This window comes from Engystomops pustulosus, chromosome 7 (genome assembly GCF_040894005.1).
Source record: "Engystomops pustulosus chromosome 7, aEngPut4.maternal, whole genome shotgun sequence".
NCBI classification, from domain to species: domain Eukaryota; kingdom Metazoa; phylum Chordata; class Amphibia; order Anura; family Leptodactylidae; genus Engystomops; species Engystomops pustulosus.
Genome location: NC_092417.1, coordinates 179,050,920 through 179,077,491, shown reverse-complemented (window position 1 = coordinate 179,077,491; position 26,572 = coordinate 179,050,920). Strand labels below are relative to the sequence as shown.

Genomic DNA, 26,572 nt, shown 5'->3' with positions numbered 1-26,572 from the left:
ATTGTCCCTGGAGAGATGTGTAATCAGACCTCACACTGCTGTGCTCTGTGCTCTGTGCAGCCAGTGTTATGTATTGTCCCTGGAGAGATGTGTAATCAGACCTCACACTGCTGTGCTCTGTGCTCTATGCAGCTAGTGTTATGTATTGTCCCTGGAGAGATGTGTAATCAGACTCACACTGCTGTGCTCTGTGCTCTCTGCAGCCAGTGTTATGTATTGTCCTTGGAGAGATGTGTAATCAGACCTCACACTGCTGTGCTCTGTGCTCTCTGCAGCCAGTGTTATGTATTGTCCCTGGAGAGATGTGTAATCAGACCTCACACTGCTGTGCTCTGTGCTCTCTGCAGCCAGTGTTATGTATTGTCCCTGGAGAGATGTGTAATCAGACCTCACACTGCTGTGCTCTGTGCTCTCTGCAGCCAGTGTTATGTATTGTCCCTGGAGAGATGTGTAATCAGACCTGTGTTTATGTTGTTAGTAGCAGCAGGACTTTCAGCTACCTTATTGATTTATATTGCGCCATCACACTCCATAGCGACGTTCATCAATATAGAAGACATAATAATAAAGCAAATATATAAAAATATACTGTATATATAAGGGAAGGTTCTAGCAGCGCCCGAGTTGTTTGGTCCTGGCATGACCCAATGAACCCAACACAACAGGAACCAGAACCCCTCATGGATGTACGGAGATTATTTAGTGATTTTCGAAAACATATTATTGTATCTCAGTCCAAATAAGTGTGACCTCTATATACAGGGCAACGGCGCTCACTATTGTAACAGCTTTATTGACACTGAGAAATATTACAGTGGATACAGTGACACCTACAGGACATCTAATGTACAACATGTAATAACCACATAAAACGTAATAACAACAATACAATAATAATTTATAACATCTGCGTCACCATAACTCCCACGTTTCACCATCTTTTGGGGTCATAGTCCTTAATTTTGCTCCGTCTTCTGTCTCTTGAGTCTTTTTTACATCATTGCCAAAAAAAGAGGCAAGAAAATCAAACTTTTAATTAAGCGTTTTGGCTTATTGTTCCATAAAACTGATCAAGGACTTGTAAAAACCTTCCCCTGGGGGTCTCCGGGGGGATATCTTACGCCCTTTTGCTTATTGGTTCCTGAATTGTTCAGTAATTATGGATGTAAATGAAAAAAAAAAAAAAATTGGAAAGTTTTTTCGAAAAATGGATACAATGTTGCAGCCTTTGTCCTCAGTCTTCTGTGGTGTCGAATCCCATGTTACTGTAGTGGTTCTTGTAGTGACTCATCTCTGGTCGGATCACCGGGGGGCGTGTCCCTGATACAGCCACGTTGTCGTACATTGCGCCCTTGTTGGCGTGGCTGATGCGCCGGTATATACTGGTGGTGTTCCACGTGGGTGCGGGGGGTGACGGGATCTCCACTGTCTGAGTGCGGGAATCTCCCATACAACAGACACATTTATTCCTTCACAACAGAAACACAAGAAAAATGTTAACAAATAAACCTGAATGTGTTATTACCGCAAACAGCGCCACCTACGTGCATGGTCCTGTCTGGTAATGCAGCTTAGCACTATCACAGGGAACCTGTCAGCTGCTGTCACCATACAGACTGCAGCCAGTGTTATGTACTGTCCCTGGAGAGATTGTAATCAGACCTCACACTGCTGTGCTCTGTGCTCTCTGCAGCCAGTGTTATGTATTGTCCCTGGAGAGATGTGTAATCAGACCTCACACTGCTGTGCTCTGTGCTCTCTGCAGCCAGTGCTAGGTATTGTCCCTGGAGAGATGTGTAATCAGACCTCACACTGCTGTGCTCTGTGCTCTCTGCAGCCAGTGTTATGTACTGTCCCTGGAGAGATGTGTAATCAGACCTCACACTGCTGTGCTCTGTGCTCTCTGCAGCCAGTGTTATGTATTGTCCCTGGAGAGATGTGTGATCAGACCTCACACTGCTGTGCTCTGTGCTCTCTGCAGCCAGTGTTATGTATTGTCCCTGGAGAGATGTGTGATCAGACCTCACACTGCTGTGCTCTGTGCTCCCTGCAGCCAGTGTTATGTACTGTCCCTGGAGAGATGTGTAATCAGACCTCACACTGCTGTGCTCTGTGCTCTCTGCAGCCAGTGTTATGTATTGTTCCTGGAGAGATGTGTAATCAGACCTCACACTGCTGTGCTCTGTGCTCTCTGCAGCCAGTGTTATGTATTGTCCCTGGAGAGATGTGTAATCACCCCTCACACTGCTGTGCTCTGTGCTCTCTGCAGCCAGTGTTATGTATTGTCCCTGGAGAGATGTGTAATCAGACCTCACTGCTGTGCTCTGTGCTCTCTGCCGTAAGTGTTATGTATTGTCCCTGGAGAGATGTGTAATCAGACCTCACACTGCTGTGCTCTGTGCTCGCTGCAGCCAGTGTTATGTACTGTCCCTGGAGAGATGTGTAATCAGACCTCACACTGCTGTCCTCTGTGCTCTCTGCAGCCAGTGTTGTGTATTGTCCCTGGAGAGATGTGTAATCAGACCTCACACTGCTGTGCTCTGTGCTCTCTGCAGCCAGTGTTATGTATTGTCCCTGGAGAGATGTGTAATCAGACCTCACACTGCTGTGCTCTGTGCTCTCTGCAGCCAGTGTTATGTATTGTCCCTGGAGAGATGTGTAATCAGACCTCACACTGCTGTGCTCTGTGCTCTCTGCAGCCAGTGTTATGTATTGTCCCTGGAGAGATGTGTAATCAGACCTCACACTGCTGTGCTCTGTGCTCTCTGCAGCCAGTGTTATGTATTGTCCCTGGAGAGATGTGTAATCAGACCTCACACTGCTGTGCTCTGTGCTCTCTGCAGCCAGTGTTATGTATTCTCCCTGGAGAGATGTGTAATCAGACCTCACACTGCTGTGCTCTGTGCTCTCTGCAGTGTTAGGCATTTTCCCTGGAGAGATGTGTAATCAGACCTTTGTGTATTGTGTTAGTAGCAGCAGGACTGTAAATTATTATAGTATTGTCTACATTAGTGCAGTGCAGTACTTGAGGCAGCAGGATGGGGGCGCTCTGCTACTCACCCTCTCATGAATGTGGCAGCTAATAGTAATATTACAAATATAAAGGCGATGATACATCCAATGGCGATCTTCTTCCAGACTGAAAGTAACAAGAGGCAGAGAGGAAAGAGTTAACTGAGAGAATGGAGAAAGCACCGGAATCCCATAGAGAAACGGTAAATGTGTGGATACAAATATCTTAATATTTATGGAGTTCTGTATGGACAGGGTAGGGCTGTTCGACTACAGTCTTAAAGGGGTGGGAAAATCACTTGGAGGCCGGAGGAACAGCAGTAAGGAGCCGTCACCTCCAAGCCCCGCCCATGCAGGAAGTGCAAGGATCCTGCCACCAATCACTGGTCTCGGTGGTCACATGTGCAAGAATTTTGACCTATCAGCAGTGACATCACCGTTTATGCACACATAAGAGATTGATTGGCTATTATGGTTCCAGGGTTGGACTGGACCACCAGAGAACCAGAGGATCCCCCGGTGGGCCCACACTCTGACCTAATACTAGACTTGAGAGGTGCAGCAAAAGACCACCAAATCTGGATTCTAAAATTATGGGGGATACAAAGAAGACAGAAGTCCTCTCACTTATGGTCCAGAAGTGCTGAAGAGTCTTCAAGTTAGACCAGACAGCACCTTTAAAGTGGAGTTACTCCTTATATACAGAATAAAGAACATGTCAGAGCTGGAATAATAAGTGTTAATGATGAGAACTTACTTTGATTATCTTTAATTATGAGGACATCAGATACTGGAAGAGAACAAAAAAAATCCAGATTAACATGATAATCACAGTGTACATTCCCTTTAAGGCTGGGGTGGCTCAGCATTAGGTAAATCCACTTTGTTGTATAGTAGCCACATAGATTTAAGATAAATCTAATCCACGTGAAACTAAAACTCTCTGGACATAGTTCCCAGCAGGATGCCGATGTCCCCATTTAAAGGGGATCTGTCACCAAGCACTAAATCCTCAGTGACCTACCTCATGTGATCGCTGCCGTCCCTCTGATCAATTTCATGTTTATATCTTTAAAATCTGTCCACCCGTTCAAAAGATACGGCTTCTAAAAGTTTAGATGTGAATTTAGTGGAAAAAAGGGGCGGAAACCATTTATAGTCTTTGGGGGCGTGTCTTAGTGTGCTTTATGTGCTAAGTTAGATCTAAACTTCTGTGGGTCATATCTTTTGAAGGGGTGGACGGATTTTGAAAAAACAAACACCGAACTAATCAGGAGCACAGGGGCAACGTAACTATGTACAGCATTCTGGATTTTATGCTTAGTGACCGGTTCCCTTTAAAGGGATCAATCCTGTCAATTCTTTCAATTTACAGGACAGACATAAATAACTGCACCTGAGTGCGTTCCTGATAACTCTTCCTGATTTGCATGGTCACGCCCACATTTACAAAGACAATCCCAGTTGACTAGGGGGCGGAGCTTATGGAACTCCACCCAGGGGTGTGACAGCCCTGTTTAGTAGCTGGTCTGGTCGGTCCGGGGAGGGTTAGGGGTATCTCTATTTAATATGTATGTGTAGTCACCTCTCAGTGCATGGGGAGACAAAACTACTACCCTCATGGCAGGTGGACCCCACATTAACTTACCTCTTTTTAACTCATGAATTTCCTGAGCCCTTGAATGTCTGGTCAGTACTTACAGGCAGGGTTGTAGCAGAAGGCCGATGCGTAGCTTGACGTGTCATCACAGAAATTCTCTTCAAATGTCCCATTGTTCAGCCGCCCAACTCCCCAGTTATACCATGCGACCCTAAGGGGAGCAAGAATATGGATGACATCACACGTGATCGATGACATCATCATACAGGGTATATGGATACGCCGTGCGTAGGATTATGAGCTCGGTCTGTCTACTGGTTTTACTTAGTATCAATCCCATGATGCTTCAGCACAGCTCACATAGAGTAGAGACAGTACCGTCTTTGCCTGCTGGGAGGACAGTGTGTTTATCCTTCTGTCTATATCTTAAAAAAATATAAGGGACCATAAGTATATAGTCAGGGAGGCTGCACAGGAGGCTGTGTGATCATGAGCCGCAGCTGTGATAAAAGTGAAGAGTCAGTAATGACTGTAGTGTGGAGCCGTCTCAGCAAACATGAACCAGGAGGATCAGGATGAGCTGAATTTTTCACAGAGCGGGATCTCACCATTGGCCTGCTTTGCTGCTGCTATCCTTTACTATTTGCTCCTTGGTGCTGATAGTGAGTCCATTCCCGGTGCAGACGCTGCTGGCGTTCTCATAGGACGGGACCAGGGTGCTCGGTATAGGAAGCGCAGACACATTACCTGAATATAGAACCATAGAATCATCAGTACATTATAGATACATGTATGGCCCAACTTAACTATGTGCCACCTGTGCGGTCATACAGGGCACCAGCCTGCAGGGGGCACCAGCCAGGGTCACATAAACCCCCCCCCCCCCCGTGCCCCCGTGTGCCAGTATCCCAGGCCTCAAGTGCTGGATATAATGAACTATAACAGTGGTGCTGGTACTTTATTTCAAATTAATAAATAAATTGACAATGGGGCGGGTCCATATACATTCTGACAGTGTCAACGATGATTGTCAGACAAAGTTATGGCAAGCCCTACCCCCTTCCTCCCCATTACAATTAGTAATGGGATTCACAGATATCATAGAGCCCAGTAATGTTGTGAAGTTTGGAATCTTTTTCTAATAAAGCCCTGAGACTCCGCCCAGATGACTTATTACTGTGGCTCATATCATATTTTGAAATGTATCAGAAAACTGTTACAGATGTATTGATAAATTCTCTTTCTCCGCTCCTGAGTGATCAAATGACAGCCAGAAGCCACCACTAGGGGGAGCTCAGTGCATAAGAATGGATACAGCATCCACCCAGCACAATGTAAGGTGTAAGTATCTCCTTGCACTGAGCTCCTCCTAGTGGCGGCTACCTGGAAATGCAGCAACGCAAGTCAGAAGCAATTTTTGTATGACTGATACATTATTACTTTCTGTCTACACTAGGGCTATCTATTATTATACTTTGTCTAACCAGGGATCTATATTATTACATTTATCTGCTCTGTGGTCTGTATTATTATTGTGGTCTGTATTATTATTATTATTGTCAGGTCTGGGGGTCTGTATTACCATTTATTGTTTGGTCTGAGGTCTGTATTTATTGTGTGGTCTGGGGGCTGTATTATTATTTATTGTGTAGTTTAGGGTGGCACGGTGGCTGAGTGAGCAGCACTTCTGCCTTGCATCGCTGCGGTCCAGGGTTCCAATCCCATCCAGGTCAACATCTGCAAAGAGTTTGTATGTTCTCTTCGTGTTTGGCTGGGTTTCCTCCGGTTTCCTCCCACACTCCAAAGCATACTGTTAGGTTGTTTAGAATGTGAGCCCTATTGGGGACAGGGACTGATTTGCCATGCTTTGTGCAGCGCTGTGGAATCTGTGTGCGCTATATAAATAAAGAATTATTATTATTATTAGTCTGGGGTCTGTATTACCGTATTATTAATTGTTTGGTCTGAGGTCTGTATTATTGTTCTTTGTTCTGCATTATTATTTATTGTCTGGTCTGGAGTCCATATTATTATGCATTGCTTGTCCTGGGGTATGTATTATTATATTGTCTGGTCTGGGGTCTGTATTATTATTTATTGTCTGGTCTGGGGTCTGTATTATTATTTATTGTCTGGTCTGGGGTCTGTATCATTATTTATTGTCTGGTCTGGGGTCTGTATCATTATTTATTGTCTGGTCTGGGGTCTGTATCATTATTTATTGTCTGGTCTGGGGTCCGTATCATTATTTATTGTCTGGTCTGGTGTATGTATTATTATTTATTGTTTGGTCTGGGGTCTGTATCATTATTTATTGTCTGGTCTGGGGTCTGTATCATTATTTATTGTCTGGTCTGGGGTCCGTATCATTATTTATTGTCTGGTCTGGGGTCTGTATTATTATTTATTGTCTGGTCTGGGGTCCGTATCATTATTTATTGTCTGGTCTGGGGTCTGTATCATTATTTGTCTGGTCTGGGGTCTGTATCATTATTTATTGTCTGGTCTGGGGTCTGTATTATTATTTATTGTCTGGTCTGGGGTCCGTATCATTATTTATTGTCTGGTCTGGGGTCTGTATTATTATTTATTGTCTGGTCTGGGGTCCGTATCATTATTTATTGTCTGGTCTGGGGTCTGTATTATTATTTATTGTCTGGTCTGGGGTCTGTATCATTATTTATTGTCTGGTCTGGGGTCTGTATCATTATTTATTGTCTGGTTTGGGGTCTGTATTATTATTTATTGTCTGGTCTGGGGTCTGTATTATTATTTATTGTCTGGTCTGGGGTCTGTATTATTATTTATTGTCTGGTCTGGGGTCTGTATCATTATTTATTGTCTGGTCTGGGGTCTGTATCATTATTTATTGTCTGGTCTGGGGTCCGTATTATTATTTATTGTCTGGTCTGGGGTCCGTATCATTATTTATTGTCTGGTCTGGGGTCCGTATTATTATTTATTGTCTGGTCTGGGGTCTGTATCATTATTTATTGTCTGGTCTGGGGTCCGTATCATTATTTATTGTCTGGTCTGGGGTCTGTATCATTATTTATTGTCTGGTCTGGGGTCTGTATCATTATTTATTGTCTGGTCTGGGGTCCGTATCATTATTTGTCTGGTCTGGGGTCTGTATCATTATTTATTGTCTGGTCTGGGGTCTGTATCATTATTTATTGTCTGGTCTGGGGTCCGTATCATTATTTGTCTGGTCTGGGGTCTGTATCATTATTTATTGTCTGGTCTGGGGTCTGTATCATTATTTATTGTCTGGTCTGGGGTCTGTATCATTATTTATTGTCTGGTCTGGGGTCTGTATCATTATTTATTGTCTGGTCTGGGGTCCGTATCATTATTTATTGTCTGGTCTGGGGTCTGTATTATTATTTATTGTCTGGTCTGGGGTCCATATCATTATTTATTGTCTGGTCTGGGGTCTGTATCATTATTTGTCTGGTCTGGGGTCTGTATCATTATTTATTGTCTGGTCTGGGGTCTGTATTATTATTTATTGTCTGGTCTGGGGTCCGTATCATTATTTATTGTCTGGTCTGGGGTCTGTATTATTATTTATTGTCTGGTCTGGGGTCTGTATCATTATTTATTGTCTGGTCTGGGGTCTGTATCATTATTTATTGTCTGGTTTGGGGTCTGTATTATTATTTATTGTCTGGTCTGGGGTCCGTATCATTATTTATTGTCTGGTCTGGGGTCTGTATTATTATTTATTGTCTGGTCTGGGGTCTGTATCATTATTTATTGTCTGGTCTGGGGTCTGTATCATTATTTATTGTCTGGTCTGGGGTCTGTATTATTATTTATTGTCTGGTCTGGGGTCCGTATCATTATTTATTGTCTGGTCTGGGGTCCGTATTATTATTTATTGTCTGGTCTGGGGTCTGTATCATTATTTATTGTCTGGTCTGGGGTCCGTATCATTATTTATTGTCTGGTCTGGGGTCTGTATCATTATTTATTGTCTGGTCTGGGGTCCGTATCATTATTTATTGTCTGGTCTGGGGTCCGTATCATTATTTGTCTGGTCTGGGGTCTGTATCATTATTTATTGTCTGGTCTGGGGTCTGTATTATTATTTATTGTCTGGTCTGGGGTCCGTATCATTATTTATTGTCTGGTCTGGGGTCTGTATTATTATTTATTGTCTGGTCTGGGGTCTGTATCATTATTTATTGTCTGGTCTGGGGTCTGTATTATTATTTATTGTCTGGTCTGGGGTCCGTATCATTATTTATTGTCTGGTCTGGGGTCTGTATTATTATTTATTGTCTGGTCTGGGGTCTGTATCATTATTTATTGTCTGGTCTGGGGTCCGTATCATTATTTATTGTCTGGTCTGGGGTCCGTATCATTATTTATTGTCTGGTCTGGGGTCTGTATCATTATTTGTCTGGTCTGGGGTCTGTATCATTATTTATTGTCTGGTCTGGGGTCTGTATCATTATTTATTGTCTGGTCTGGGGTCCGTATCATTATTTATTGTCTGGTCTGGGGTCTGTATCATTATTGGCTGATCTGGGGTCCGTATCATTATTTATTGTCTGGTCTGGGGTCCGTATCATAATTTATTGTCTGGTCTGGGGTCTGTGTCATTATTTATTGTCTGGTCTGGGGTCTGTATCATTATTTATTGTCTGGTCTGGGGTCTGTACCATTATTTATTGTCTGGTCTGGGGTCTGTATCATTATTTATTGTCTGGTCTGGCGTCTGTATCATTATTTATTGTCTGGTCTGGGGTCTGTACCATTATTTATTGTCTGGTCTGGGGTTTGTATCATTATTTATTGTCTGGTCTGGGGTCCGTATCATTATTTATTGTCTGGTCTGGGGTCCGTATCATTATTTATTGTCTGGTCTGGGGTCTGTATCATTATTTGTCTGGTCTGGGGTCTGTATCATTATTTATTGTCTGGTCTGGGGTCTGTATTATTATTTATTGTCTGGTCTGGGGTCAGTATCATTATTTATTGTCTGGTCTGGGGTCTGTATTATTATTTATTGTCTGGTCTGGGGTCTGTATCATTATTTATTGTCTGGTCTGGGGTCCGTATCATTATTTATTGTCTGGTCTGGGGTCTGTATCATTATTTATTGTCTGGTCTGGGGTCCGTATCATTATTTATTGTCTGGTCTGGGGTCCGTATCATTTTTTATTGTCTGGTCTGGGGTCCGTATCATTATTTATTGTCTGGTCTGGGGTCCGTATTAGCATACATTGCTTGTCCTAGGGTATGTATTATGTATTGTTTGGTCTGGGAGTCTGTATTATTGTTCTTTGTCTCTTCTGGTGCCTCTATTATTATTAGTTATATGGTCTGTATTATTATTAAGTGCTTGTGCTAGGTTCTCTTTTGATGGTACACTAAAGTTTCTTGAATGTGGCCCCCTGGCAGATGCACCCCTGGGGCCCGGTAGCCACTTTAATCCAGTAGGAATAACAGAGACTTATTTTACTATGTGACAAGATTTCTACCTGGGAGAACTTACCTGCGCTGTTCACACAAAATGTGTATCTGATTCCGGGACAATCTCTCATCAAAATCCCAACATTAGAGTCAGAACAGGCCGCGAATGGGGTCAGACGTAACATGACCACCCGCTTCTCCTCTATCCAGCCCCATCTGGTTATAAAATAAAGAAACATGAAATCATTGTAAAGGTAAGTACACAGTGTATGTAAACAATAGTTTTAGACCAAAAACTAAAAAAAAACTTTTTTGCAGAATAATATGTCTCCATGGTAACAGACTACAGACAAGCTTAACTGATTTTTAGAGAGCAGTAAATGTTGCAGCTTGGACTCATGCCAATGAAAATCACCTGCAGTACAAGACATGGCCTACGCACAGGAGGGGCGCTCTTCCCCGACATAAATATTTTCATACAAGGTCAGGAGGAATAACAGAGCCTCTGTCATACTGGCCGTGGTACTTACCTGCACATCTCATAGCCATTTCGAAAGGCAAAGGTGACATTGTCCAGCGTGGCCAGTCTGCTGTTCTGCAGGGCGCAGGCCGTCCGGGCGCCGTCATAATCCACTGAGATGTTGTTTGGCATAAACACTCCGGAAATAACTGGCGGAAAAACAGGAATATCGGATAAAACTGCCTGACACATAACACAGCGCTGTGTTGTTAGAGGGGCTCTCCACTCATAGAGGGGAAGGCATATGATGCTGTGACCAGCAGGGGGCACCAGTGCTTGATGCAAACTCATACAGAAGTATATGGAGGTAGTGAAAGGAACGATATGATACACTTATAATACAAGAGGAAGACAACATTTTGGATAGTTTTTGGAAATTTCTGAATCAGGATAATTTAGGGGATGTGTCTGTGGCTAAATAAGTCAGAGATCCGACAAAGTCTATGAAAATGTTCCCCGGAGCAGAACAGGAGGCACCAGGTATGTGGAATTTTCTTGCCTAATGTATAGTTACATTCATTTTTTCCTGGTTAAATTAGAAAAAGTTTCTTAGTTTTTTCCATCTCCGTCTTTTTTATTTTTGTCTGTTTGGCTTGTTTTTTTGCATCATGGTTACGTTTTTGGTGGAACTGCATTAAAAAACATTGTTTTTTGTTCTTTCGTAATACAATGTAGCTTCATTCAACGGGTCATTACCTGATACCGATGGCTCACATTATATTTTACATGTTTTCTAACTTTATGCTGAATTAGCTGTGTCGGGGCTTGTTTTTTGTGGGGAGTTTGGAACTTTTTATTTAGACTTTAGCCACTTTTACATTTTTTTAAAATTATTTTTTTATTGGAGGATACAAAGTGACCAAAAACACAGTATGGGGCAGATTCATCAGAAGTTTTGAGAGCAGAAGTGTTCTAGTTGCCGTTCTAGTTTAACTGCTTTATAGGGACATTGATGATTTTTCTAAATTAGTGATGTTTCCTCACTACAGGCAGTCCCCGGGTTACATACAAAATAGGTTCCATAGTTTTGTTCTTAAGTTGAATTTGTATGTAAGTCGAAACTGTATATTTTATAATTATAGATCCAGACAAAACATTTTTTGCCCCAATTTTTTGCTGTAATTGGACCAAGGATTATCAATAAAGCTTCATTACAGACACCTTACAGCTGATCATTGCAGTCTGGGACTATAGTAACATCCAGAGAGGTCACCAGAGGTCACAGGGGGCAGAGGGGTCCGTCTGTAACTAGGGGTAATCTGTAAGTCGGGTGTCCTTAAGTAGGGGACCGCCTGGACTACCATTTGATAGCTGCCAGCATTTCATTGGTCCCTTTAATGAGCTTCTATCATTTGATTAGTCCCTTAAAATGGATACTTGTATTTAATTTAGTTTCTTAGTTACTAGCATTTGATTGGTTGCTTGAAATAGCTACCAGTATTTCATTGGTCCCTAAAAAAACAAGCCCGCTGTGTTTGCCTATTCAAGTTCTAATGGGATTTCCCACTGATGACATTGATTCACAGGGACCCCCAGGGATGATGAGAACTAAGGGGTAGGGGTATATCCCCTCAGTTATTCCCCTTGGGTTTAGGAACAGTAATGGGGTAAAAAGTTACAAGTGCAGGACCCCAGACCGGAGACATGATGAGACGTTACCTTGTACGGGGTCTGAAGACCATGAGAGTCCAGTGACTGCGATGAGGACGGACAGACAGAAGGTTTTTGGCAGCATGCTGACGGTCTCCACTCAGTCTCTGGAGATCTGATGTGGAGGGACCGCACCTGACACCCGAGGGAGGATCTGGAGCCAAACCTTGTGTGACACAGACCTGTCCCCACCCCTGGGGCTGAATACCGTGACGTGGGAACGCACCCGCAGCTGTGTCACAGGCCTCATTCTATCCCCTCCAAGTCACATTCTTCTCCATAGATTTCATTGGTTTATGTTCACTGAACTCTCTATGGCGCACAGCAGGACCCCAATTTATAAAACCCATCATTATACACCCTATTAGAGAATAAATAAATTGTGGTCTTCTGTTCAGGACCCCCATCTCACATTAGAGAGCGTCTTCTGCTCTGGAGGACCCGACCTGTCCTGGACTATGCAGGCAGCTAATGGACATTGTGTAGTACCTAATTTCCCCTGCGGGGGTCACTGCAGTTTAATTGAATACTTATATGTTACTGTATATCTACACCTTATATTTTTACAGAAATAAGGTCTGTTCCTGGGGAGGATTTAAGGCCCTTTTAGGGTCCTCAGATCTTGGATGACACAGGGGTTATTGACTAATTGACTTGATCACACGAGACCGATATTCCGTGTCCGTGGGGAAGTTTGGTCACAGTCCAAGATGGCAGCAAGACAAAAAAATTAGGTTGTAGGACTAAATAATCTCAAGGCCTCCCGATACCACAAGGAACGAGACGTAGAGGCGGCGTCCGTCCTGATGAATCCGTGGGATAACGTGGAATGTGACCACCAAACGGTGTTGCCCCTTATACATACTCAAATGGAAACAGAGACGAATTCAGCTGTGATGTCAATCTATGAGGTCCCTTTTTTAGTGACTTCAGGACCCTTTTTGCGGGGTCTCCATTCCTAGGGTTCTGGTTACATCATGTTTTTTTATTAAAACTTTTTTTGAAATTGAGTTTTTTGAAAACTCCGGTTTCGCAGCAGAGATTTCACTCCACGGCCGCAGTCGGTGATGTGTCTGACTTATAGGATTCATCACCCAGCAGGTATGTGGAGGCCGGAGAGGTCGTGTTGTATCCCCTCATACATAACACTGACGCACGCGGGTCCAGGAGACATTGTGTAACGCGTCCCACCAACACCCAGAATTACACAGACAGGTAAGAAGTGCGAGACAAATCAGGAATCTGGGGGAACGAGTTCTGTAAAACCTCCAGTAACAAGCAGGGTCAACAGCGCAGATCCCTTAAAGGACATCTACCACCAGGATGGAGGATTGTAAACCCAGCACACTGACATACTGGTGCGCGCACCCTATGGCAGGATGTGTTGTTCTTTTAGCTTCTAATCAAAACAAAAAAAGGCTTAAAAAATTATGCAAATGAGCCCGAGAGGCTCTGGGCTCTATAGCTGTTAAAAGAGCCTAGAGGTCCCTGAGGCTCATTTGCATATATTTTAAAGCCTTTGTTTTGTAAAAACAAGGGCTTGAGAAGCTAAAAGAAGACCGGTTCAGAGGAGGGAACAGACACCTGCATGTAAGGTCGGCAGCACATGTGGCGTTTTGACCCCCGGTTTTTGGTCCATTTTTAAGCAGTCCGTTAAAAAACGCAGCCGTTTTTGACCTGTTTTACCAATTATCTTAATTAAAATTGGTCAAAAACGCATGCATTTTTTAACGGGCTGCTTAAAAACGGCCCAAAAACGGGTTCAAAACGCCATGTGCGCCTGGTTTACAATCCTCCGTCCTGGTGGAAGATTTCATTTAAAGGGATATTTATCATCATAGGCAGTGGTGACCAAGCTACTGCAGAACTTTGTAAGGACAGAGAAATGTGATCTATTTTTGCCTTTTTTTTTTTTTGGAAGAAAGCAGCCATGTTTCCTTCCCTTAGGCATCCCCTTTAAACCTGTCCTGACTCAAATGGCGACTTTTTCCCTAGCACCACACCGGCAGAACACGTCAGAGCGGTTGTATCACGCAGGACAACAATCATCAGTACACGACACCCGGGCCTACACTATACTGTACATGAGAAGTTGTACAATACAGTCGTCAGAAGGGTATGTACTACACGCAACATGCCTAATGTGATCACACATTACATATTGCATTATTAATACAACTAAAATATAGACTCCTCCCCTTTTATGTAGTATAGGAGCTGCTTGTCTGCCCCTTTAAGGGCATTTCTGTATTGGTTTTATCCACTTGTTGAAGTATCTTTTCTCATCTTGCAGCTGGGAGCCCCAATAATCAACCTTTTGTTTACCTGCACTGCCTCCGGAGGGGGAATGTAGTATTACAACACAGGTCACATCATGTACTAATACCCTGGGTCCTCCAGAGTGATTCCTGATTAGGAAAGGATCCTCATTTATTATCTAACAACTGCTAGTTGAGCTTTAGGAGGTTCTTTTTTTGCCCTTCTTAATCAAAGCAACTCCTGTTTGCATGATTTTTTTTTTTTTTTTTTTTACAAAATTGTGGAAAAAAAACAACTAATTTTCGTCCTGATTGTAGCAACCAATGCAAAAAAACAAAACATACTCACACTGCTGTGCTCTGTGCTTTATGTAAACAGTGTCCCTGGAGAGATGTGTAATCAGACCGTTGTGTATGTAGCTGTACATAGCAGCAGGACCGTGATATATGGATTTATATTCCAGGATTGTAGCTTGTTAGAATGCACCGGTGTGGGTGTCCTCACACTGCTGTGCTCTCTTCAGATACTATTAGGTATTGTCCCTAGAGAGATGTGTAATCAGACCATTGTGTATGTAGCAGCAGGACTGTGATATATGGATTTATATTCCAGGATTGTAGCTTGTTAGAGTGCCCTGGTGGGGCGGGGAGTGTCCTCCCACTGCTGTGCTCTCTTCAGATACTATTAGGTATTGTCCCTGGAGAGATGTGTAATCAGACCTCACACTGCTGTGCTCTGTGCTCTCTGCAGCCAGTGTTATGTATTGTCCCTGGAGGGATGTGTAATCAGACCTTTGTGTATGTTGTTAGTAGCAGCAGGACTGTGATATATGGATTATGTTGTAGCATCTCTCAACATAGCCACACACCTAACCCATAGGCCACTCCATTTTCTCATACTTTATGTAAAAGCATCTAAAACCTTTAAAACGTTGACGTCGCGGTTACACGTTGCGTCGATGTCGCGTTCATAACGCCGATCGCATATGCGTTTCCAGAGAAAGAACGTGTGACCGTGGCCGACACGTTTTTGTGCAAATTAAAACAAATTTCTGTCAGAAACTGAGTGATACGCACATTAATGGCGCAAGAAATGCGCCACTCTCCTGGGCTTCACAATGACAACAAGTTGTTTTAACCCCAATTCACTGTTTATTTCCTTTTACCAAAATTCTTATAGCAGACGTATCATAAAATTAACTCTATAAATTATGTAAAGGAGGAAAAATATCCCAAAGCTTCTCTGCGCGCGGGGATAACATCATGACAACGAGGCAGAACAACCAACAAGATTAAGAACCAAAAATGTAGATGCGGGTCAAGGCCGACACACTGCAGACGTGGGGCTCATCTCCATGGCGATAAGCAGCCATGTCCACTGCGCACCAGAGGCGGCCATTTTGTGCCCTGAGCCATTAATTCATATCAGCGAGGCCGAACTGTTTCTATCTAAGCCAGAGATGGGTTTTACAGGATAGAAAAACATGGCGGCCTTATTCCTAAAACAGCACCACATAAGTTTGTGTCCGATAGTGCAGCTTAGTTTCATCATAGTGAATGGGGCCACAATACCAAATATAATCTTCAGAAAGGAGTACCATGTTTTTATCCCTTAATTTAGCTCCTTACATTGTTAGGGAAGGAGTAGTTGGGACTCTCGTGGCAGCCATTAAAGAGTTTATTCCGTTTTTCAGGCTCCTGAGAAATAATTTCCCTCCACTGTATACATGTAGGTAACTGCCAGTCAGGAGCCTAGGAAAGCTGGGTGGAAGAATTTTATTTACACAAGAAAGATCGTACATGGAGAGATATATAAAACATAACCAACCAATCACTGCGTGGCTTTTATTCATTACAGGACTCTCTAAATATGAAAGCTGAGCAGAGATTGGCTGCTACGGGTAACATGGCTGTTTTCATTAACGTGTGCCACAGAAACCAACCAAACCCGGGGTGGATAATGCGAAATGAAGAGTTATGGGGCAGATTTATAAAACTAATAGAAAAATATGTCGCCATGTGGGATATACTAATGGTCTTTGTTACCTATAGCAGCCAATAACAGAGGAGCTCACATTTTTCAAGAGCATGGTAAAAAATGAAAGTTGTGCCATGATTGGTTATTCCTTATGAAAGCTGCACAGTGATTGGTTGATATGGGCCACAAGGCTTTTTCCACACAGTCCCCATGAAGAGAATAATCCTATTAGTTTTATAAATCTCCCTCATACTTTTACTTTTTTTTATACTTATTTTTAGCCGCTAATCTTGGTTTTGCCCAATGTCTGACTAAAAAAAAATAGATGTCTTTAGCAACCAATCACAGAACGGCTTTCGTTTTTCAAAACTAATGTAAAAAATGAAAGCTGACCCTTGATTGGCTGCTATGGACAAGTCAGTTTTACTGCTGAAACAATTTCCAAAATCTGACCCAAAACTGAGGTCTAAAACCATGAAAAGCAAAAATTTGGTGCAAATAAATAGAAACTCGGGGGACTAGAGGGGGTTTAGGGAACAGTCTTTACTGCTGACGGCAACCAATCAAAGCTGAGCTTAAATTTCTTAAAGAGGTCTGGGAAAATTAAAGCTGCACTGTGATTGGTCGTACAGGGAAATTAGGACTTTTATAGACCCCCCAACGTAAGGCAGTGTCCTGTCACACCACATATCCGTCAGTAGGTCCCTGGTATTACCATCTCCTGCAGGGAAACTTCATTATGAATTAGGTTTCTACTTAATGGACATCCCCTTAAAGAATTCAGGCTCATTTTACAAAATGGCTGCCTCTTCCAACCTATTGACAGAGTGTGGGTCCTGCTGATGCTTATATCTGTCAATGTTGGTAACGAAAACATCCCCCCTCCCCCGCAGCTCTTTGTCAGCAAGCGCTTAGCACACGCAATAAACTCCCCCGAAAATAAAAATTCTTAGAAAAGAGGAAAACGTTGGGATGCGTAGTCTCTTCCAGATGAAGATCGCTGGGAAACAAATGTCAAAGGGTTTGCACATAAATTAGAAAAACCAGGAGCGCCTGCAGCCAAAATGGTGGAGGCTGGTAACGCATCGGCAGGGGGCCGCTCCCCCCATAGTGGTAAATGACGGGCTATACGGGGGGCGCAAGCAGGACATCACAGCGTAGATACAAGGCAAGGAGCCCGGCCCAACTCCAAGAGCGGAAAAACACAAAAAAAAATAATAATCCTGGCAGGGTGACTCCGCCGGCTGCAGGCTCCAAGGGGCGCCGCCGCTCAGGTGAAACGCGGGCAGTGGACGGGAGCGTTTGGCATGTCCAGGACTCGCCTCCTCTCTTCATACTCATCGGTGTCTGTGGAATCGTCATCGTGTAGAAAACAATCATTGCAGCTCTCCTCCTACAGGGGAGAAACAAAGGCGTCAGGTGCTGCCCCCATCTGGAGGGGCAGAGAATAAACTATTATTACTCTCAATAATCAGGGGATGGGGGGAATCGCAAAGGCAAAAGACAGGAAGCAATTCACAGACTATGCTGAATATTTGCTGCGAACCTACATTCAAAAAATCTGCAGCATATTACGAATTTATTTAATCCGACCCCACAATTCTACAATGGAATCTGCAGTATTTTATGGGAGAAACCATAAAACGAATCTGCCATCAAAATACATCACGATAAAACAGGGGCTATTATGCTAATGAGCCAGAAGGGCTCTGCGGTGTTACCAGAGCCACTCCATACTGTAGCTTCACAGGTTGTTACACTGTCTACCCCTCCCTATAACTGATGTAATATAACACCATAGGATAGCAAAGTGCTCCTGCACAGTGTAACAGCCTGCGAAGCTGTCATGATAGATTTCCCTCAAGTCCAATGAAAGTTTGGACTAACACTGGGCAAGAAACAGTCATAAGGTCACTCACTGTAGCCACTTCCGAAACCCGAAATGTGGGACACTTCATGTGAAAGCGAGGGATTGTGACGTTGAAGACCTCGCTCTTGTTGTTGAGCCGGTGGAATGTATAACTCCCCTCCATATACCCTGAGGTGGTGGAGAAGGTGGTGCAGCTGGTGTACTCGTATACCGTGCCCGGCCTCAGCTGGGGGTAATCACCTAGAAGATACGGAAGGAAGACGCAAGATGATGATAAGCATCAGACATGATGAAACTGCCATGGTAACAGACTACACACCCAGCGTAGTCTGACCCTGTACAGTACATACTGGATATCATACACCTGGGACTCACCCACCACTCCGGGGCCTTGTACCTCCTCCACGCTCCCCTTGGCGTTAGTGATCCTCCAGTAGCGGCTGTCCAGCTGACACGCTTTCTCCGGTAAAGCATTTTTGGCCATCTCCATCCTGGGAAATAAAAGAAGCTGGATGAACCCCTAGGACACATCCTTCTACTTATCCACTCCCCCACAAACCTAAGGGACCGATAAACAGAACCAGCGAGATTTGAGGAACATGGTAACAGCTGGAACCTGATCCCCAAAAGTGAATAGAAGCCTTTTAGCTGTAGCTGTATACAGGGCTGTGCGGCATCTCCTCCCCCGTAGCTGTATACAGGGCTGTGCGGCATCTCCTCCCCCGTAGCTGTATACAGGGCTGTGCGGCATCTCCTCCCCCGTAGCTGTATACAGGGCTGTGCGGCATCTCCTCCCCCGTAGCTGTATACAGGGCTGTGCGGCATCTCCTCCCCCGTAGCTGTATACAGGGCTGTGCGGCATCTCCTCCCCCGTAGCTGTATACAGGGCTGTGCGGCATCTCCTCCCCCGTAGCTGTATACAGGGCTGTGCGGCATCTCCTCCCCCGTAGCTGTATACAGGGCTGTGCGGCATCTCCTCCCCCGTAGCTGTATACAGGGCTGTGCGGCTTCTCCTCCCCCGCAGCTGTATACAGGGCTGTGCGGCTTCTCCTCCCCCGCAGCTGTATACAGGGCTGTGCGGCTTCTCCTCCCCCGCAGCTGTATACAGGGCTGTGCGGCTTCTCCTCCCCCGCAGCTGTATACAGGGCTGTGCGGCATCTCCTCCCCCGCAGCTGTATACAGGGCTGTGCGGCATCTCCTCCCCCGCAGCTGTATACAGGGCTGTGCGGCATCTCCTCCCCCGCAGCTGTATACAGGGCTGTGCGGCATCTCCTCCCCCGCAGCTGTATACAGGGCTGTGCGGCATCTCCTCCCCCGCAGCTGTATACAGGGCTGTGCGGCATCTCCTCCCCCGCAGCTGTATACAGGGCTGTGCGGCATCTCCTCCCCCGCAGCTGTATACAGGGCTGTGCGGCATCTCCTCCCCCGCAGCTGTATACAGGGCTGTGCGGCATCTCCTCCCCCGCAGCTGTATACAGGGCTGTGCGGCATCTCCTCCCCCGCAGCTGTATACAGGGCTGTGCGGCATCTCCTCCCCCGCAGCTGTATACAGGGCTGTGCGGCATCTCCTCCCCCGCAGCTGTATACAGGGCTGTGCGGCATCTCCTCCCCCGCAGCTGTATACAGGGCTGTGCGGCATCTCCTCCCCCGCAGCTGTATACAGGGCTGTGCGGCATCTCCTCCCCCGTAGCTGTATACAGGGCTGTGCGGCATCTCCTCCCCCGCAGCTGTATACAGGGCTGTGCGGCATCTCCTCCCCCGCAGCTGTATACAGGGCTGTGCGGCATCTCCTCCCCCGTAGCTGTATACAGGGCTGTGCGGCATCTCCTCCCCCGTAGCTGTATACAGGGCTGTGCGGCATCTCCTCCCCCGTAGCTGTATACAGGGCTGTGCGGCATCTCCTCCCCCGTAGCTGTATACAGGGCTGTGCGGCATCTCCTCCCCCATAGCTGTATACAGTGCTGTGCAGCATCTCCTCCCCCATCCCTGTAGCATCCCTGTCAGTATATACCTCCCCCGCTGTATATCAAGTTGTGCCCTCACCTGATTCTGTAGGTGAAGAAGTAATGCGGAGGATGGATGGAGCTGAGCTCCGGCAGGAAGGAAGTGGAGACGGATATGGTGATCTCCTCAGTAGTAGCCACACAGTCCTTGTCGTGTTCATACCTGGTGTGGGGGGAGATAAGGTAAAACCAAGAACCTCGAGGTCCATGACAAACATCATGTACATACAGGAGGACTGCAAGTCCCAGCAATGCCCAGGAACAGTAGACATCACACCAGTAGGATGGGGTGTAGTATCGTGTCCACATACAGGTGTCCGTGTCATTAGCTATATACACTCACCGGCCACTTTATTAGGTCCACCATGCTAGTAACGGGTTGGACCCCCTTTTGCCTCAATTCTTCGTGGCATAGATACAACAAGGTGCTGGAAGCTCCTCAGAGATTTTGCTCCATAGTGACATGATGGCATCACACAGTTGCCGCAGATTTGTCGGCTGCACATCCATGATGCGAATCTCCCGTTCCACCACATCCCAAAGATGCTCTATTGGATTGAGATCTGGTGACTGTGGAGGCCATTTGTGTCCAGTGACCTCATTGTCATGTTCAAGAAACCAGTCTGAGATGCTTCCAGCTTTATGACCTGGCGCATTATCCTGCTGAAAGTAGCCATCTTCTACTGTCCAATTTCGATGAGCTTGTGCAAATTGTAGCCTCAGTTTCCTGTTCTTAGCTGAAAGGAGTGGCACCCGGTGTGGTCTTCTGCTGCTGTAGCCCATCTGCCTCAAAGTTGGACGTACTGTGCGTTCAGAGATGCTCTTCTGCCTACCTTGCTTGTAACGGGTGGCGATTTGAGTCACTGTTGCCTTTCTATCAGCTCGAACCAGTCTGCCCATTCTCCTCTGACCTCTGGCATCAGCAAGGCATTTCCGCCCACAGAACTGCCGCTCACTGGATGTTTTTTCTTTTTCGGACCATTCTCTGTAAACCCTAGAGATGGTTGTGCGTGAAAATCCCAGTAGATCAGCAGTTTCTGAAATACTCAGACCAGCCCTTCTGGCACCAACAACCATGCCACGTTCAAAGGCCACAAATCACCTTTCTTCCCCATACTGATGCTCGGGAGAACTGCAGGAGATTGTCTTGACCATGTCTATATGCCTAAATGCACTGAGTTGCCGCCATGTGATTGGCTGATTAGAAATTAAGTGTTAACGAGCAGTTGGACAGGTGTACCTAATAAAGTGGCCGGTGAGTGTACTCTGCCAAGAGCTGCGCGGCACAGCCATAAAGTGAACCACTGCAGTTTTGCAGCAGTCTCTGTCATGCGCCAAAAGTAAATCCAAAAACCATATCTAGACCCCATCCCCGTGACAATATGTATGGGCTCTTACTGAACGCTCTTGTTTGCTTGACATGAGGATTTTAAGCTTCAACTAACAGCAATCAGAGATGTTGACTAATTATATATATAATAGGCGCATGCACACGTTATAGTAGGGATGTGTCCACCGTACCTGAATATCTGGTCCCTGATGATGGGATAGTCCCCTGAGACAACATGCTGCACGTAGGATGTAAACCACTGGGAGAAGGAGGTACCTGAGACAGGGGAGACGGCAAATGTGAGGACATCACAAAAATCTGTGACCCCGCTAAGATCCTCTGGTCATGAACCTGCAGCCTGAGTGGTTAAACGTGTTCTATAGGTTTAATAAAACTTGTCTGAATCTTTCATCCGGAGAGGGTGTCACACCAGGCCATCAATACGTAGCTAAGGTGCAATACCGCACACAACCTCTGCACCAGTGCGGCGCTGTGCTGGATGTTTCAAGGTACGATACACTGATGGAGTGAGGGGGATGATCTGGTAAAATCCACTATCCCCCCCCCCCCCCCAATGACGTGCAAGGATTGTCAGACAATCATAACTTATCCGAGTACGGCCAAATTTAAATGGATTTTTCTGGTGTCTCCGGATGGTTAAAGGTCACCATGATGCAAATCTGTGGAGGTCCGATATCATCTGTTTTGGGGCTGGAAGCAGAATTCTGGAAACCCATTAGTATGAAAGAGGAGAAAACCCCTTTAATTAGCCATTATTTAAAAGGGATATTCTCTGATGTGTATGGGGAAAGGAAAAAAATCCCACTTTCAGTAATACAATGGGGGGAGTCATGCCCCCCGCTCACAGGTCCTACCTGTAACAAACATGTCCAGAGCCGCAGGGTTGTGTGTTGTCTGGTCCTGAAACGCAGAGCAAAGGTCATAGGGTCATCAAAGGTCCTGCAGCTTCCATGTAACTACAAGTCCCAGCATGCCACCAGCTGTGCACCACCAGTACATGCTGGGACTTGTAGTTCCCTTTCTATTCACGACTTACCGGACACTGATAGAATATCTCGTTGCGACACCTCCCTTCCACGTCGGCCAGAGACAGGTACTGACTGAGCCCGGTGTGGATGCAGAAGGTGATGGGAAGGCACTGGTTCAGCCCGATCCGGCGCTGGTAGCCGCCCGCCGCCGTGTCCACGTCCAGCAAGTCCTCGGAGCGGTAGTGGTTGGATAGCGCCATGCTGCCCATCAGGCTGGGAAGGGAAATACAGGAGTGTGAGACACATGACCCAAAGCGGACGAGCCCGGCGCCTGTGCCCGCTCTTACCCGGGCACCACAAGCTTCTGCCCATTGTGAATCCGCAGGGAGCAGCGATAGTCGTCAGGAAGCTTGGAGTTGATTCTTTCTTCGATGGCGTTGAGATCCTCCTCCTGCACGCCGGCTGCAAAATGACAAGTCACTGCTCACACCCAGAGCTGCATTCACAATTCTGCCGTTATGTCAGTGTGTAGGAGGTGTCCGGTGCACATCACATGCGTCGTAATGAATTGTGAGTGCAGCTCTGCAGCGGATGACATACACAGCGGCTCACGCACCTTTAAGAGAGCTGATCATCCTGGGGCAGTGTTCCCCTAGGTAGGTCTTCAGGGCGTCCCAGGCCGCCTTCAGCTTGGCGTAATGATGGATGTACCTCCCCAGATCCGTGTAATATTCCGTAAATGTGGCTTTCCAGCTGCGGTTCTTCTGGACCTTCTTGTCCCTGGAGGCAGAGCAGACGCGTCATATTTATTATCATTATATACATTCGCTTCGGGCTGTTATATCATTGCACTACACACAGAACGACCCGGGAGGTCCACGGGGGTCCGGCACCCTGCCAAAGCTGGGGCTGAGCTGCAGTACCAAGTATAGCCACAAAGCAATGCATGGCGCTAGTGAGCAGAGGAGCAAGTTCTTCCTTCTCATCAGATCTCGGCGTATCCCTTTAAACCGATGTACAGGTCACCTTTAACTATGACTTACTCGGACACCAGCCAGTACTTCCGGCACGGCCACTTCCAGAGGGGATCATGGTTACACAACTGGTTAAATCTTCTGTTCACGAGGCTGCAACTGGAAGACAAGAGATTATATTAAAGGGGCGGTGGTCCAACCCTTTTAAAAGGTCCCCAAATGTGACCCCCTTAAAGAGACAGAACTGAGACCATCTGACTGTCTGCTGTGTGATAGTAATACCCCCCCCCCCCCCCCCCGCAGGAGACGGACGGATATTACTCCCAGAGACCAACATCCAGTCTTAAAGGGGATGTACAATTGCTGACAATTCCAGATGTACAATTGCTGACAATGCAATTCCTCTCAGCCTATGCGAGCGTGCACCACGTGCTGGTGTGACCACTCGCTTACAGCAGGTGGAGATACGTTGCAGTGTATCGGGCAGATTGCGAGCGATGACTATTATAATCGGATCTGGAGTGTAATAACATGTCGCTTAGGTCCCAGGCTGGCGAGGTGGTAAACACGGGGCACAGAGGAGGGGGGCGGCGGGATCTGTCCCCATGAGATAACGGGTCCCGCAGGGGGAGCGCTGCACCTCACGTGTTTATCTGCCGCCTCCATGTGCTGCACAGACTGAACAACAACATGGAAAGAGGAAACAGCGCCCCCTATGCCCACACGTAGGTTCTGCTATCACTAATAGCCCGGAACAAGACAGTCACCTACTATAGGGGTCACATACAGAGACCCTCATATACAAGGAAGACGGTGCCCCCAGTATTTCATATAACTTCAGTCCTTCGCAGCAGCTGAGGGGTGTAGGATGAGGTTCTGCAGCAGCTGAGGGGTGTAGGATGAGGTTCTGCAGCAGCTGAGGGGTGTAGGATGAGGTTCTGCAGCAGCTGAGGGGTGTAGGATGAGGTTCTGCAGCAGCTGAGGGGTGTAGGATGAGGCTCTGCAGCAGCTGAGGGGTGTTGGATGAGGCTCTGCAGCAGCTGAGGGGTGTTGGATGAGGCTCTGCAGCAGCTGAGGGGTGTAGGATGAGGCTCTGCAGCAGCTGAGGTGTGTATGATGAGGTTCTGCAGCAGCTGAGGGGTGTAGGATGAGGTTCTGCAGCAGCTGAGGGGTGTAGGATGAGGTTCTGCAGCAGCTGAGGGGTGTAGGATGAGGTTCTGCAGCAGCTGAGGGGTGTAGGATGAGGTTCTGCAGCAGCTGAGGGGTGTAGGATGAGGTTCTGCAGCAGCTGAGGGGTGTAGGATGAGGCTCTGCAGCAGCTGAGGGGTGTTGGATGAGGCTCTGCAGCAGCTGAGGGGTGTAGGATGAGGTTCTGCAGCAGCTGAGGGGTGTAGGATGAGGTTCTGCAGCAGCTGAGGGGTGTAGGATGAGGTTCTGCAGTAGCTGAGGGGTGTAGGATGAGGTTCTGCAGCAGCTGAGGGGTGTTGGATGAGGTTCTGCAGCAGCTGAGGGGTGTTGGATGAGGCTCTGCAGCAGCTGAGGTGTGTATGATGAGGTTCTGCAGCAGCTGGGGTGTATATTTCGAGGTTCTGCAGCAGCTGGGGTCTGTATTATGAGGTTCTGCAGCAGCTGAGGTGGGTATGATGAGGTTCTGCAGCAGCTGAAGGGTGTATTATGCGGTTCTGTAGCAGCTGAGGTTGGTAGTATGAGGTTCTGCAGCAGCTGGGGTGTATATTATGAGGTTCTGCAGCAGCTGGGGTATATATTATGAGGTTCTGCTGAGCTGGGTATGATGAGGTTCTGCAGCAGCTGTAGGGTGTATTAAGCGGTTCTGTAGCAGCTGAGGTTGGTAGTATGAGGTTCTGCAGCAGCTGAGGCGTGTGGGGTCAGAACAGGGGTGACCCCTGGAGCAGGCGGTGCCGGGGGTGCCGCGCACACACAGGTCACACGGGCCGATACCTGAGCAGGTCCCGGAAGTCCAGGTAGGACAAGATAAGGAGCAGCGGATCGGACGGCAGATCCGCCAGACCCAGCTCCGCGCTCCCCGCCATCTTGGAGGCGACCAGCTGAACAGGCGCGACTCCTCCCCTTCCCATTGACAGACACCGCCCCTTCAGCCCAGGGCCACGCCCTATCCGGGGCTCCTAATGTTGATATGGATCATAAGCTCCGCCCATCACACTGACGCCCTCTCACCGAAGCCACGCCTCAGGCGCAGATTCTTTCCTCAAGACGATGACATATCCCCGCATCCTACATCTGACAGACCACGCCCCGTAAGAGACAGATACCAGAGACGCTGAGGAACACGCCCCTTACCTTAGAGGTCACGCCCCATTTTCTTTCCTCATCTGGAACCCCTCCCCACCATGATAAACAACGACCCTGGAGAGAGCGGGACACGCCCCTAGGAAGGTGCCAAAGGTGAAAGATGGGAGGGGGGGCTGCGTTATTATGTGTAGGATGTGGGGGGCGGGTTTATGTGGCCAGTAATATAGAATGGATAGCAGATGCGCTTGTCATGCAGTTCGGGTCTGTTCACACTATGGCTATTTTCATTCGTAATCATATTTAAAGGGATAAATATCTGACCACAAACACAGCACCAGGACTGGGCTCAGTACAGAGATACAGCACCAGGATCGGGCTCAGTACAGAGATACAGGACCGGGCTCAGTACACAGATACAGCACCAGGATCGGGCTCAGTACAGAGATACAACACCAGGACTGGGCTCAGTACAGAGATACAGCACCAGGACCGGGCTCAGTACAGAGATACAGCACCAGGACCGGGCTCAGTACAGAGATACAGCACCAGGACCGGGCTCAGTACAGAGATACAGCTCCAGGACCGGGCTCAGTACAGAGATACAGCACCAGGACCGGGCTCAGTACAGAGATACAGCACCAGGACCGGGCTCAGTACAGAGATACAGCACCAGGACCGGGCTCAGTACAGAGA

At 46.7% G+C, this 26,572-nt stretch overlaps 2 protein-coding genes across 2 annotated transcripts; both read right to left on the bottom strand.

Annotated features, from left to right (window-relative positions):
• Window positions 1–807: 807 nt before the first annotated feature.
• Window positions 808–13,624, bottom strand: LOC140069080 (uncharacterized). Its single transcript, XM_072114402.1, has 8 exons — window positions 12,216–13,624; window positions 10,567–10,705; window positions 10,119–10,252; window positions 5,221–5,359; window positions 4,714–4,823; window positions 3,770–3,802; window positions 3,061–3,139; window positions 808–1,469 (listed from the first exon to the last, which is right to left on the bottom strand). Exons 1-8 carry the CDS (start codon window positions 12,289–12,291, stop codon window positions 1,235–1,237), a joined length of 945 nt encoding a protein of 314 aa, XP_071970503.1. The 5' UTR covers window positions 12,292–13,624; the 3' UTR covers window positions 808–1,234.
• A 2,596-nt stretch (window positions 13,625–16,220) lies between these two features.
• FBXO3 (F-box protein 3) lies at window positions 16,221–25,732 on the bottom strand. The gene is made up of 11 exons (XM_072119087.1): window positions 25,568–25,732; window positions 23,678–23,767; window positions 23,251–23,414; window positions 22,982–23,096; window positions 22,703–22,907; window positions 22,521–22,566; window positions 21,837–21,921; window positions 20,356–20,478; window positions 18,688–18,803; window positions 18,362–18,552; window positions 16,221–17,835 (listed from the first exon to the last, which is right to left on the bottom strand). The coding sequence occupies exons 1-11, from the start codon at window positions 25,702–25,704 to the stop codon at window positions 17,713–17,715; spliced, it is 1,395 nt and encodes a 464-aa protein (XP_071975188.1). The 5' UTR covers window positions 25,705–25,732; the 3' UTR covers window positions 16,221–17,712.
• Between the last annotated feature and the right edge of the window lie 840 nt (window positions 25,733–26,572).

Excerpts from the sequence above, each read along its gene's own strand:
- LOC140069080 (XM_072114402.1), bottom strand. The coding sequence starts at position 12,291 with ATGCTGCCAAAAACCTTCTGTCTGTCCGTCCTCATCGCAGTCACTGGA. Across the intron at positions 5,360-10,118 it reads ATTTTGTGTGAACAGCGCAG|GTAATGTGTCTGCGCTTCCT; the intron begins GTAAGTTCTCCC and ends TTCTATATTCAG. Across the intron at positions 4,824-5,220 it reads AGCAGCAAAGCAGGCCAATG|GGTCGCATGGTATAACTGGG; the intron begins GTGAGATCCCGC and ends TGCTCCCCTTAG.
- FBXO3 (XM_072119087.1), bottom strand. The coding sequence starts at position 25,704 with ATGGGAAGGGGAGGAGTCGCGCCTGTTCAGCTGGTCGCCTCCAAGATG. Across the intron at positions 22,567-22,702 it reads AGATATTCTATCAGTGTCCG|GACCAGACAACACACAACCC; the intron begins GTAAGTCGTGAA and ends TCTGCGTTTCAG. Across the intron at positions 20,479-21,836 it reads ATCAGGGACCAGATATTCAG|GTATGAACACGACAAGGACT; the intron begins GTACGGTGGACA and ends CCCCCACACCAG.